The 13,737-nt window shown below is 44.1% G+C and overlaps 1 protein-coding gene across 8 annotated transcripts in view; it reads left to right on the forward strand.

The window, feature by feature from the left end:
* AASDH (aminoadipate-semialdehyde dehydrogenase) overlaps positions 1–13,737 on the forward strand; it is a 52,641-nt gene that overhangs the window by 19,088 nt on the left and 19,816 nt on the right. For all 8 annotated transcript variants that reach the window (XM_043546185.1, XM_043546184.1, XM_043546186.1 and 5 more), the window contains 5 exons: positions 844–1,085; positions 4,942–5,048; positions 5,979–6,151; positions 8,039–8,228; positions 8,868–8,986. In XM_043546185.1, the coding sequence (XP_043402120.1) occupies positions 844–1,085; positions 4,942–5,048; positions 5,979–6,151; positions 8,039–8,228; positions 8,868–8,986 (831 nt within the window). The remainder of the gene's footprint in view (positions 1–843; positions 1,086–4,941; positions 5,049–5,978; positions 6,152–8,038; positions 8,229–8,867; positions 8,987–13,737) is intronic.

Raw genomic sequence — 13,737 nt, forward strand, 5'->3', positions numbered from 1 at the left:
ATTCCCTCTATTGCTAAAAGTCCTGTTTGAAAATAAAAAGAGAGAAAGCAAACATGATACTGATGGCTCCCACGTGGCCCGGACAGACGACCCACCCCCCCTCCCCTGTACTTTGGCGTTCTCATAATAAACCTCTGTGGTAGAGAAGTAACTGAGGAGGGTTTGCCTGCACAGCACTGGTTAGCCTCGTGGCAGAGCATGAGGGGGAGGCAGTGCATGTGCATGCAAAACGGACACTGCTACCAAAATTCTCAGATCAGCGGAGGGATGCAGACACACATACAGTGGTGCACCCATGGGGACATACATCTCAAAGAGCCACTGTTACCGCACAAAGTGAGTAATTTCTTTTTAGATATAAGTTGCACTGTATGGCCCTGATCCTACATTAGAATAAATTAGTGTGATCCTTGCTCCTACGCAGAATTCCATGTCAATGCAGTGGGACTCCCTGTTGATGAAGGGGTTTGTATTAATGAATCCCAAAGCAAAATCAGGGCCTGTATCATGTGGATCAACAATCAGCTGCTGTTTGACCTGCGGATAAGACCATTTTGAAGAACTCCTTTTGACTGGATAACAGTCTACACCTGTAAAATTCCACTGAAGATAATCTTCCTTTTCTTACAAACATTCTTCCTCACCACTCAGATCATTAGCAGATCTGTTCAGTACTTTGATGATGGACGTTATTGTAATCATGAATCCGTTTGGCTTTTCGTTGCATTTGGGAAACACCTTATTGTGTGTTTGTAGGCCCGCAGTTTTCCATAACCTGTAAGAGCATAAATATCCTTGTGTGTGACGTGCTCTTTTTTTTTTTTTTTTTTAAACATTGCTCAGGCAACACCAACATTTCTCAGACGATTTGGAGCTCAACTTATTAAGTCAACAGTGTTGTCTGCCAGCACTTCACTCCGTGTTTTAGCCCTCGGTGGAGAAGCATTTCCTGCACTGAATGTCTTGAGAAGCTGGAAGAGCAGGGAAAACAAAACACATGTTTTTAATCTCTATGGCATTACAGAAGTGTCAAGCTGGGCCACTTGCTACAGGATTCCTGAAGAAGTTCTTAGCTCTGATCTTCGGTGAGAAATTTCACTGTTTTGCTTGCTGCTTTGGTGCACACAAAGTGTGAAATTGTCAATGATCAAGTATTAAGGGCCCAACATTGCAAGCCCTTTGGAGGCAGAATCCCCATTCACTTTGCTGGAAGTTGCATATGTGGAAGGATAACTGCTGATGGAACATAGGTTTAAAAAGAGTAATGGTGCTTGGCTTTATCAATTTCAAAATGTTTTATGTTTTCACTGTGGTTTCTTAACAAGATTATTGTAAGAAGTTGACCTGAAAATCCAATAATAGATGTAGTAACAATACTTAGCGCACATATAGTGCTTTTTCATTCACTTCAGAGTGCCCTGCTAAGCAGAGAAGCATTGTTATCTCCATTTTATAGATGGGAAACTGAGGCACGTAGGCGTTATTTATTCCACCCATCCTTTCATTATGGCATACCTTACTGTTCAGCAGATAGTTCCATTGAAATTATTCCATGAGTAAGGGCAATAGAAATTGATCTTAACTGATTTTCTGAAGTAACTCAGGGTATGTCTACACTGCAGTTAAAAACCTACAGCAGGCCAGTGCCAGCTGACTGAGGCTTGTGGGGCTGTTTAATTGCAGTGTAGATGTCCAGTCTTGGGCTGGAGCCCAGGCTCTAGGACCCTGCGAAGGGGGAGGGTCCTAGAGGTTGGGGTGCAGCCTGAGCCAGAATGTCTGCACCGCAGTTACACAGTCCGAGCCCCAGTCAGTTGGTACAGGCCAGCCGAGGGTGTCTAATTGCAGTGTAGACATATCCTCAGAAGAAGAGCTGGGAATAGAACCAGGTTTCCTGTTTCATGGGCTAGTGCACTGTCCACTGGTCACATGGTTTTCTCAATAATGAGAAGGCTGTTTATGCTGGAAGAAGTTTAACAGAGGTCATGTTAACTTTATATATATATATATATATATATATATGAACAGGGTAGTCCAGCTGATATTGTTACAGTACAGAACCCAGCAGTAAAAATAAGTAAATACTATAATTAGCTTCCATCCTCTCCTCAGCGCAATGTATGATGAATTGCTAATGGTTTTCTTGGTCTCTTTGGCATGATACTTTTTTTAACCATTCTGTCAATGCTTTCTACTAGTTTCATATAATTCCTGGTGTTTGTGGTCAGGTAACTTACTAATTACAGAGGGTTTAGAAATTCCCGGAAGAGCTGTGGAAATGTTTAAGCGCTGCATGATGCTCCTGACCCTCAGAAGTTTTCATTTTGCTTTCTGAAATATGTAGCCATGCTCACACTTTCAAATTAAGTGCCCCTGTAGTTCCCCTCTGTGGTCCCTTGAGGGTATTCACTTAAGGTTTCCAGCTCTCAGCTATTACCTGTCTTGGATGGAGCCCTGAGTCTTACCCTTGTGATTGGGATTTTAAGTCTCCACAGATCCATGCCTTACACTGTGATATCTCTAGCAAGCCAGTCTGCCTAAAGACAAATGCCTGTGCTTTGCTCTCTTTCTGAGGGCTATGAACAGTGTGCTGCTATCAGTTACAAATTACCATGCATCTTTGTCTAAATAAGCACATTAAGGTAAAAGCATTACAGAGAAAACATAATAAAAACAATCATGAGATTTAAACACATTAAACATAGAATATTAGGGTTGGAAGAAACTTCAGGAGGTCATCTAGTCCAATCCCCTGGTCAAAGCAGGACCACCACCAAATAAATCATCCCAGCCAAGGCTTTGTCAAGCTAGGCCTTAAAAACCTCTAAAGATGGAGATTCCACCACCTCCCTAGGTAACCCATTCCAGTGCTTCACCACCCTCCTAGCGAAATAGTGTTTCCTAATATCCCATCTAGACCTCCCCCACTGTAACTTGAGACCATTGCTCCTTGTTTTGTCATCTGCCACCACTGAGAACAGCTGAGCTCCATCCTCTTTGGATATCAGAAGACATGTCAGTCTCATGGGGCCCTAGTCGGCACAAGTCTTTCTATGCTTTCTGCAAGGTCCTGTCTATTTGTTGAATCAGAAAGAAGGCCCTGTGTCAGTTCAACCTCAAGGAGCCAAAAGCCCCTTCTTTGTCTTCAGTTCCTGGAAAACCCATCTTAAACCAGTATAAGCAAATCACTGCAGGGGTTGGTAACTAGTTTGTGGTGTTTAATCTTAGTGACGCACCTTAATTACCTCCCACTGTTTTTAGTTCTTGTACGAGTGGTGGTAATTCTTCCCCCCTGGAATAGAACACAATCATACATAAACAATTAATTTAATACAGTGGCCCCGAAAATGGGGTAGCAAACTCATTGCCTGGCATCCTTAGTTACATGTGTAACCTGTGCTAGATGTATTTTCTGAAGTCTGCTGAATACAAACAAGCGTCTTCTTTTGCACAAATGATATCCCTTATTAATCTGATATTGATATAATTGGATCCTCAATAACAAATGGTGGTGATTGGTCTTAAAGTGCCATACTTTTTTATGCAAAACTCCCAGTGAAATCAGTAAAGAGCTGATTTCAAAATCTGGTGTTGCAATATGGCTTTTTATTAGGCAGTTATTTATATAAAAGTAAATTCTCATTTGTGAAAAGAAAAACATAACTTCTGTAAACAAATTTGCTCATATTTCTGTTGCCTACTTGGGGTTCTAGTCTGAAGAAATTTATAACTGGCAGCAGAAATGATATGGTGGCTTCTCTTGGAAGTCCAGCTGTCAACATTTCCCCAATAGCTGAACTTCCAAGTGAAATGCTGTTTTTCTTTCAGCCTGGCTGCTGCGCTCCAGAGGTAGCTGTGCTACTTTTAATTTCTACTTACAGAGGTGCCAGTAAATTGGGAATATTTTTATAACTTCTGGTTCTTGGGCCTCACTCTGCTCAGAGAGCTGCAGCTGACTCCTTAGGCTTCCTCCTCTCCATGTTTTGCTTATGCTAGACACAGCTATGAGTGTAGCCTCAGGGTTTTAAAGGTGATTTGCTGGAGGGGTGGATTTATGTCTCTGTGTCTGTGGGTGGGGGGAGTGTCCTTTGTTGCTGCTTTGTAGTGTATATAGAAGACTTGGCATTTTTTTAAATAAGATTATAGTCCTAAAGTAAAAACAAGAAAAATAAAGTCTTTCTTTCAGTTCCAAGCGTGGGTGTGTTAACTCTTTAACAAAGAGGTCTTTTCCCCATCTGCTTGTAACACCTATGTCAACTTCGAACCCACCCAACAATTTTCAAATTGCTGCAACAGAGTGGGATAGGAAAGGAGGTGAGAGGTTGTTGTTGGGGGCAAAGGTGCACTTCACAGAGTGCTTCACTTCACAAAGGTGCTTCTTTTCCAGTTAACCAGCAAGAGGTAGGGAATTCATTGGTGGACCAGAGTTGCAGACAGGAAATTGGGAGGAGTTGCCACAGCCCGAATAGTGGGAGTTGGTGGAGGAACTGCTAAGTGGGGAACGTGATGAGGAGGAAGCTGGATGGCGCCCCACAAATCTCACTTCACATGGGGTATATCTGTACTGCAGTTCAGTGTATGCTTTACCGCCTGGGTACACTGACATGCACTAGCTCTGCTTGAGCTGATGCACTGAAAATAGGAGTCAAGTTTCAGGGGGTAGCCATGTTAGTCTGTATCCACAAAAACAACAAGGAGTCTGGTGGCACCTTAAAGACTAACAGATATATTTGGGCATAAGTTTTCGTGGGTAAAAAACACACTTCTTCAGATGCATGGAGTCCTAAAAATAGGAGTGTAGCCTGGGGTAGCATGTTTGCAGCGTAGACATACCCACAGACCTCTGCAATGTCTGTGGTTGGCCTGCATTTTGAATTTTTTGTTTTGTCTGCTATCTGAAGGAAAATATTTTTACTTTTACATTTTTTTTTTTTAAATGTTTAGATTTGATTCGCCTGTACCACTGGGATCACCATTGCTTGGAACAACAGTTGAAGTCAGAGATGCCACTGGTTCTGCAGTTCTAGATGGAGAGGGACAAGTTTTCATAGGTTATCTTATATTTATTTCTCTTAATATTTTAGTTTCAAAAAAATCTTAATGTTTTAATCTCTGTGCATTTTGTTTTCTAAAGTGCCACAGCCTGTATAACAAAACACTCTGAAATACAGAAGTGAAATCTGATGTTTTTCTCTAGCAGTGTTCTTTTTAAATTTTATACAGTATTTAAACAATTTACCTGGCTGGATACTGATTTTTGTGATAAAACCCTGTCAAAGTTCTTTAAAGGGCTGCCAGAATTATTGTTTCATACATTTAGATATTAACATCTAAAAGCCACTGCTTGTAACTTTTCAGTTTAAAACTACCTTCAGTAGTGTCATGTGCTCTTCAGTGGCGAAAGAATCAATCTATTCTCCATAGGCCCTCTGTGCCAGCACACTTGGTGGATGTAAACCCTCCTAGCAACACATGGTGGCTGATCCTTCTCAATTAGAAAATGCTCAGGGAATAAAAATGCCATAAATCCTAAAAAGACTGCATCACAACATTCAGAGAAATGGTTCAAGTTCTCTCATTACAGCCTGAAACAGGGTGGGGCATCTAAATTAGCAGATACCACCTTGATGGGGACCACATACCTAGCAATATAAACTGAATTGAGAAATCAGATTAACAGGCAGGAAATTACTATTATTTTACACACACAGCCAGTTTATTTTAATGATTTGTTTTCTGCTTCCATTTTGCTCAGTATAAATAGAAGTTATTTGACTGTATCAGTTAAATTAATTGTAGGATAGAGCCCCACTGATATTTCTGCTTTCAGAAGTTTAGTTCCAATCATTAGTGCTTTTATGTATGCCAAATGTTAACAGCTCTTTGCCAAGTTATTTTAATACTTGTAACATTCTGAAATATGAGGTAGGCCCTTCATAATTTTGTAGTTATAAGCTATAATATTACATTCTTTTGCATAGGTGGTAAAGAACGAGTCTGCTTCCTTGATGATGAAGTAATTGTCCCGTTGAACACAATGAGAGAAACAGGGGACTTTGTGAGAGTGAAGGATGCAGAGATGTTTTTCTTAGGACGGAAGGACAGTCAGATTAAACGTCATGGCAAACGTCTTAATATTGAATGTGTACAGCAGGTAATATGATGTGTAGTGCTCAGAGCTTATGCAATGTGGAACATTATGGACGGAAAGCTACAGTGACTTGTTCATCAGCAAAAAAGTGCAAGAATTAATGTAGTTGAATCAAACTTTGGGTGCAGATTTTTCAAAGTCAGCTCCCATTGTTCTCAGGAATGCTGCCAGATGCTGAGCTCTTTTGAAAATCTGGCCTTTGTTTATAGTTTATTTTATGCAAACTAAATCTCAAAACTAAGTATAAAGAATTTGACAACTGAAGAATACCAACGTGTGCCATTGAAAAGGATAGTATAGTGTTTAGAGCACAAGGGTGGGCATCAAGACTCTTAAATTCTGTTCCTAATTTAAGTGGTCTGGGAAAATCATGTGACCCCTCTTTATCTCAGTTTACCCATCTGTAAATGGGTACAATAAGTTCTTACCTCAGCCAAGTACTCTGAGGATTGATTAATATTTCTAAAGCACTGAGAAGCTTGGGCAAAAGACACTATATGAGTACTAAATGTTGATTGCAATTAGATCTGTAATGAGTCAAATATCAGCAGAGAGAGATTAACAGATGAAGGGAGAAGGAGAAGAAGGGATATGAAGTTTGGGAAAAGGAAGAGGATCAAATCCAAGCTGTCTTGTTAGCAGGCACAACTCAGTTGCAATCAGTGTTATTACATCAGGGCTGTGTTTGGCTAGGAAAGTCAGTGAGGCAGAGAGATGTACAGTATTCTTAATGCTGGATAGCAATGATCCAAGTTCTCCCTACTGTTACCCAATGGAAATGACTGTGGAAACAGAGCCTTCTGTAGAACTAGGATTGTAACTGCATTGAATGCACAAGTAGCTCCTTACTGTCCCATAGGGCATCGTATTTATGTCTAAATTAATGTTGCATCTCTGGGGACAAGAGGATGTTTGTGGCTGAATGAAGGTATGCTTTAGTTGCTCTTGTTTTTCATAAGGTGATCAGAAGTATGTGTCTACAGAAAAAATTTAAAACTTCGTCCAATAAGATGAGGCACAGAAAAATGAAATGATTGGACCAAAGTCTACCCTTAGTTACAGCTGGTTCAATTTAATTGCATTCAATTGGATGATACAAATGTAAGTGAAGACAGAATTTGTCCCACTGAGTCCATTCCTTAATCTTTTCAGTAGGAGCCATTTCTGTCCGTCTAACCCAGAAAGCTCATCCTCAAGGATGTTCCAGATTGTGCCCTCAGTTCACATCAGTGCATCCGATGTTAGGTATCTGACTCGGTATTCGAACACATACAATGACATTCATATTCAAAGATGATATTTTATCTTTAGTCTAACCCAGATTTTTCACACTTGCTCTCTGGTCACCATACAAGGGATGGATAAAATCCAAACCAGGTAGGGTAACAAAGGTTGTTCAGATTTGATTGGTGTACAGTGATGGTGTCAGTCCTGTTCTAGAGGGGAGGTGTTCCCATGATAAAACTGGGATTATATTTGGCCTCTTTGTCGGTAGTCTCAGCAGAAATGCTAACCATAGAATGAATATGGAGAGTAAATTGTGTTCCCACTCCTATATGTACCTCTTCCAGGTCATTCCTGAGGTACAGGGGCGTGGGTCATGGAGAAGTTTGTACTGCTGCTGCCTGTGCTGTGGTTGCACTGTGGGATTAAATACATTCATTCTTCAGTGCTGCCATTCTGACACTTTTTGTGAGAGCTAAATCCGTATTTAAATTAAACAAAAATAAAAACAAGGGGATGGGCAAGGGGGACTTCATGACGTTTGTGAAGCAACAAATTCAGTAGCTGCCGGTGTCAAAATATAAACTTCACAACAATTTCTTATTTATTGATGGTGCTTTTTACCTGCACTTCAGCACAAATAAGGCTAATGTTCTTGTATTGCAGGCTGCTGAAGGTCTTTGTCATGTGGAAGCCTGTGCAGTGACATGGTATCAACAGGAAAAGTTAATCTTGTTTGTTGTACCTAAAGACAACTTAGCAAGAGATACTCTTAAGGAACTCCAGAAACATCTCCCAACCTATGCAATCCCTGATGAACTTGTGCTGATAGAAACTTTGCCTTTCACACTGCATGGTAAATGAAGTAATGTTTAACAAGTGCTCTTCAGTGCAGATGCTGCTGTGTGCCTTTTCTGTTTGGTTTAGAAGCTAAATTTGTTGTCTTTTCTTCTTTACTGAAACTTTACCCCAAAACAGTAGTAGCTGGTTCATGCACTATTACTTATTTTATAGCGTTGTGCTCTGATGTGACCCATGGTATTAAGCCATCACCGTAAGCTATAGCTCTGTTCTGCAGCAAATCTACCTGGCTCTCATTTGTTCTCCATTGCATTCCTCTATAGCATTTATTTGATACCCTTAAACTCTCTGTAATTGAATAATAGTAATTAAAAGCATTTTAATATTGAAAATACACACAATGTATTTGCTTGACCTCCTCTTGCTTCCATTGAAGTCTATGGCAACTGCTCTCAGTTGGCACAGGATGAGGCATGATATGTGGGTGTGTGTCATATGATAAATTTTCAGAAACCTGCTCCCTTTTCTGTGGGCGCAGTTGATTGCTGATGTAAAAAAAATGGATGTAATTTTGCTCACAAATAAAGAAGGTCTAGACTGAGACCCAGATGAACATGTAGGCCATAACAAGAATTTGAAAATACAAAGTCTAAAATGCAATGAAAAAATCTTGTGCTTTTTATTTTGTTTGAAGGCAAAATCGATGTTTCTGAGCTGAGCAAGATTTACAGTAACCATCTAAATTTCAGAAGGCATGACAGTAAGCTGAGTGGAGCAGAAGAATTGTGGGAAAGATTGCAGTATTTATGGAAGGTAGTATTTTAAGCTGCCTTTTTATCATTGCCAGTGGATCATTATGCATATGTCAGGAATTAAACAGTTTTAATAAGTGTGACTAATGCAACCAGAATATTTTTGCTGCACATACATTATGTACTGTAGCTCCATCCGTTCATTTAGTACTTAAATACAGTTTCTCTGTAACAGCCAGGAGGGAGCCATTTATTTTTTCCCATAAGCTGAAGTTGCAAACTGTAATGGGCTAAGATGTTAGTGTTTGTAGGGTGAATGCCACCACATAATCTGTCAGCCATTTCTAAATACTTCTTCCCATGCCAAGCAAGATATCCATAAGGGAGGCCAATAATTGGGGCATGGAGTTTTTAACAAACAAGCTGCTGTGTTACCAGCGTCCCCCAATTTATATATATTACTTTTTTATTAACTTTTTAATTTTTTTATGAGAGATTGTCATAATTATCTTGTGAGCAATCTGGTTTTGTTGTATGCTGAATCCTGTGGTGGTGGTATACATGTTCATAATAGCAGCAGCAGCATAGCAGTAAAATAACAAACATCTTGCCTTTATGCCGTGCCCTTCACGTGTGACTACAGGAGTCACTTCAGCTGCTACTGATATGGAGCACAGCAGCTGTTTCACAGCACATGGCAATGTTACATCACCAGACAGAAAGTGAAGAATTCTGTATTTAGTTTAAGCTGCAAATGAAAACAGTGCTCATTGTGCCTCAGAAGTGGGCTCCTGAGCTGCTCTCCACAAATCCCTATGTGTGGGTGGGGCCTCTCTGATAAAGGCAAGCAGATGTGGCTGTAAATTGTGCCCTGTCAGATACTTGCAATGGGTAGTGCTGCATGACTACCCTAGTAGCCCTGGGAGATTGGACATGAATGAGATCTTGGTGGACACATCCTAGGCCTAGATCTGCTGTGCTAGAGAACGGGGCTTCCTATAACAGGGCCTAGTTTTAACAAGCAGAGGTGCAGCAGCAGGAGGTACACAGTATATTGCTCTTTCTGTGCTGGGGGTGCTGCACCCAGAATCCTTTGTGACATTGTTGGAAGGGGGTTAGGGCTTTTGTTCAGAGCCAGGTAGGTTACATTATTTAACAATAAAAAAGCCATAATAATTAGTCTCATGCCTCCCTAATAAAATTACATTAAAAAAGTGCTTCAGGAATTGTAAATAAAATTGTTTGTCAAAGGCAGCAGTGTTTGATCTGAGCTTCAGAAACTCCTTTAAAGTTTTTTTTAAAAAATGCGTCTTAGAGTAAAGTGCTCTGATGTGCATTTTTTAAAGAGTTCTTTGCAACTGTTTTAATTCTTTGGCTGTGGAATGAACTGCAGAATCAGAATCAAGCCTAAAATTTGGTTAGCACTGCTGAAATTGACACTTCCCCCATGGCTTGATCAGCTCGCATTTCTCAAAGAGCACCAAAAAGTGCAAATAAAATCCTGCAAGGTGCTGAATACTTTTAGTCCCTGTTGATTTCAGTGGGGGTTTGAGACACTGACAGGCTCAGACCCTACTTCTTCTTCGAGTGCTTGCTCATATCTATTCCAATTTGGTGTGCGTGCGCCGCGTGCACGGCCGTCGGAGAATTTTTACCCTAGCAACACCCGGTGGGTCGGCTGGAGTGGCGCCTTCATGGTGCTAGTTGTATACCCCAGCCGACCCAGCGCCCCTCAGTTCCTTCTTACCGCCCGTGATGGTCGTTGGAACTGTGGAGCTTGGCTTTGCTACTCTCCCTAGAGTTCACCCTACAGTTTGTTCATAGGTTTCAGAGTAGCAGCCGTGTTAGTCTGTATTCGCAAAAAGAAAAGGAGTACTTGTGGCACCTTAGAGACTAACCAATTTATTTGAGCATAAGCTTTCGTGAGCTACAGTTAGTCTCTAAGGTGCCACAAGTACTCCTTTTCAGTTTGTTCATAGTTTGTTGTTATAGATTAATAGTTGTAGTTCTAGTTATAGTATAGTAGTTTGTATTAGTGGGGGAGAAGGGGGTTTCCCCTCCTCCCCATACTTGATTGGGCTCATGCCCAAAGCTCTGGGCGTTAAACCCTTCGGGTCCTGCTCCAAGCCCATGCCAACGGGTGACCCCCACAACTCTTTCCTGAAGTGTCTGGGGGAATCTCACGAGGCAGAGAAGTGCAGGATTTGCAAGAGCTTTCGTCCCCGAACGAAGGAGGAGCGGGACTTTTGTTTGAGACAGCTCCTTATGGAGGCGGCTCTTAGTCCTCAGCCTCCAGTGGTGCGGCAAGACCCGATGCCGAGCACTTCGGTATGCAGCGCCTTGGCTTCAGCTACAGGAATGGTACTGCGATCGGACTCTGATAGAGAGCTGCGGCACTGAGGTTCCCCGGCACCGCAGCCAACATCTTCAGTCCTGACCAGGCGAGCGAGAGCAGTGCCGAAGTGGCACCGGAAGCCGGCAAAGGCTGGCCCGCCTCAGCAGGCACCACCCTTTCCGGATCCACCTGCAGAACCTCATTCCACAGCAGAGCGTCCGGGGACACAGGTGACGGCCTCGGTACCGTTGACTCCGGAACCAAGGACAGAGCCGTTGAGCCCGGTGCGACTGGACTCCCCGATTCACAGCGTGGCTGAAGTCCAGTTCCCATCTACACCAGATACCTTTGTGGCGACAAGGGATCTGATTGCATTGACGGTATCAGCATCTCCTCGACAGACCAAGGCACTGCCACCTGTCCCTGTGGCACCATCCAGGGGCAAGCTGACTCTTATTCACCTGCTGGCACTGTCGGTTTAGCCTTGGCACCGCTCGCAATCCTGGCACCGATCTCGACACTGCTCCGTCTGCCAGTCGCCATCCAGGAGTAGATCCCGCTCCCGATGCCAGTCATCGTCGTTGAGACCGAGACCCAGGTCCAGATCCAGGCACCGGTCCAGGTCCTGGAACCGATCTAGGTCCAGACACCACTCCCCAGCATCGCGGCACTGTTCTTCTCCATCTCAGTACCGATCTCCAGCTTTGCAGTACCGATCAACTTCATCTCATCAACATGATTTGGCGCAGACCCACTCAGCACCACCGTGGCCATCGCGTTCCACCTCTCGCTCACTACGGTCTGAGGCAGGGTCACGCTTCTCAGACCACCGCCACTCTGATCACGGCCGCCTGGGCTCAGGGGCAGATTAGTGGCAGGCACAAGAACAGGAGCCCGCTCAAGGGTCCACCCAGTGGACCTTTTGGACACCCTGCGTGTACCACCAGGCCCAGGGTGCTCCCTCTGGGACTTCTCGCTTGGCCTTGTCCGAGCCGCAAGTGCCTGAGGCCTCTGCCAGCTGTCCTGCTCCTGGAGGCATGGAGACGGTGGCGTCGTCCTTACAGGCGCCAGCTCCTCTTGCTCCAGCTTCCAGCCCGAACACTGAGGTCTCAGGACCAGAGCAGTGGGGCACAGTTCAGCTAGAGGCCCCGGATGATCCTCTCCCTCCTGTGGCATCCTCCACATCTTCGCCCGATGAGGCTGCGGCGGGGACTACTATATTGGTGTGTCTGTCGCCCCGTTACCCCCGCCCCATAGACCTCCGCACCCACCAGGAACTCTTGCACAGGGTGGCGCGGAACATGAACCTGCAAGCAGAGGAGGTGATCAAGGTGGAGGACCCTGTGGTTGACATTTTGTCCTCAGAGGCTCCTTCCAGGGTGGCCTTACCACTTATCCGGACCATTCGAACCACGGCCAGAACAATCTGGCAAACACCTGCCTCCATTTCCCCCAACTGCTAAGGGGGTGGAGCAGAAATATTTCGTTCCCTCCAAGGGATATAACTTCTATACACTCACCCACAGCCCTGTTCGCTGGTGGTGGCCTCAGTGAATGAGAGAGAACGTCATGGTCGGCAAGCCCCAGCACCTAAATCAAAAGAGCCTCGATTTATTTTGGCGCAAAGTCCACTTCTCAGGGGGGCTCCGGCTCCGGATTGCAAACCAGCAGGCTCTCCTGAGCCGATGCAATTTTAACTCTTGGAACTCCATGGTGAAGTTCAAGGAACTGGTTCCTCTGAAGTCCAGAGAAGAGTTTGGGGCTCTGGTAGAGGAGGGTAAAACAGTCGCGCAAACCGCTTTGCAGGCCTCATTGGACACTGTGGACTCTGCCACTCGGACCCTCTCTTCAGGGATAGCAATGAGGCACATTTAAACTGCAGCCTCAATGCTCCTACCCTCCTCCTTGGCCGAGGCAGAACTTCTATAGGAGACGGGGGCTCGGTGGCAGGAGAAAACCCTCCAACCACCAATCTGGCCAGGCCCAAGGTCCTTCCAAGCCCTTGGCGGGTCCGAAACAAAACTTTTGAAGGGACGCCCGAGGACGGTGTACCCGACCTCACTCAGGATCCTACCCCATTCTTGAATCATTTATCTCGTTTTCACCGTGCCTGGTCCCTCATAACCACAGACCTTTGGGTTCTTCGCACGGTGGAAAGGGGATACTCTCTCCAATTTTCGTTCTCCGCCCTGTCCCTCTTCAGGGACCCCTCTCACAAGCAACTGCTTATCCAGGAGGTGCAGTCACTCCTTGCCATGAGGGCGATCAAGGAGGTTGCAAGGAAGCTAAGGGGCAGGGGGTTCTACTCCTGTTATTCCTAATCCTCAAGGGAAAGGGCGGGCTTCGGCCTATCCTGGACTTGTGCAGACTCAACAAATTCATGGTAAAGTTGAAGTTCCGCATGGTCTCCTTGGGCACCATTATACCTTCCCTGGATCCTGGTACGCCGCGCTCGACATGAAGGACGCGTATTTCCA

This window comes from Chelonia mydas, chromosome 4, assembly GCF_015237465.2.
Source record: "Chelonia mydas isolate rCheMyd1 chromosome 4, rCheMyd1.pri.v2, whole genome shotgun sequence".
Classification (NCBI taxonomy): domain Eukaryota; kingdom Metazoa; phylum Chordata; order Testudines; family Cheloniidae; genus Chelonia; species Chelonia mydas.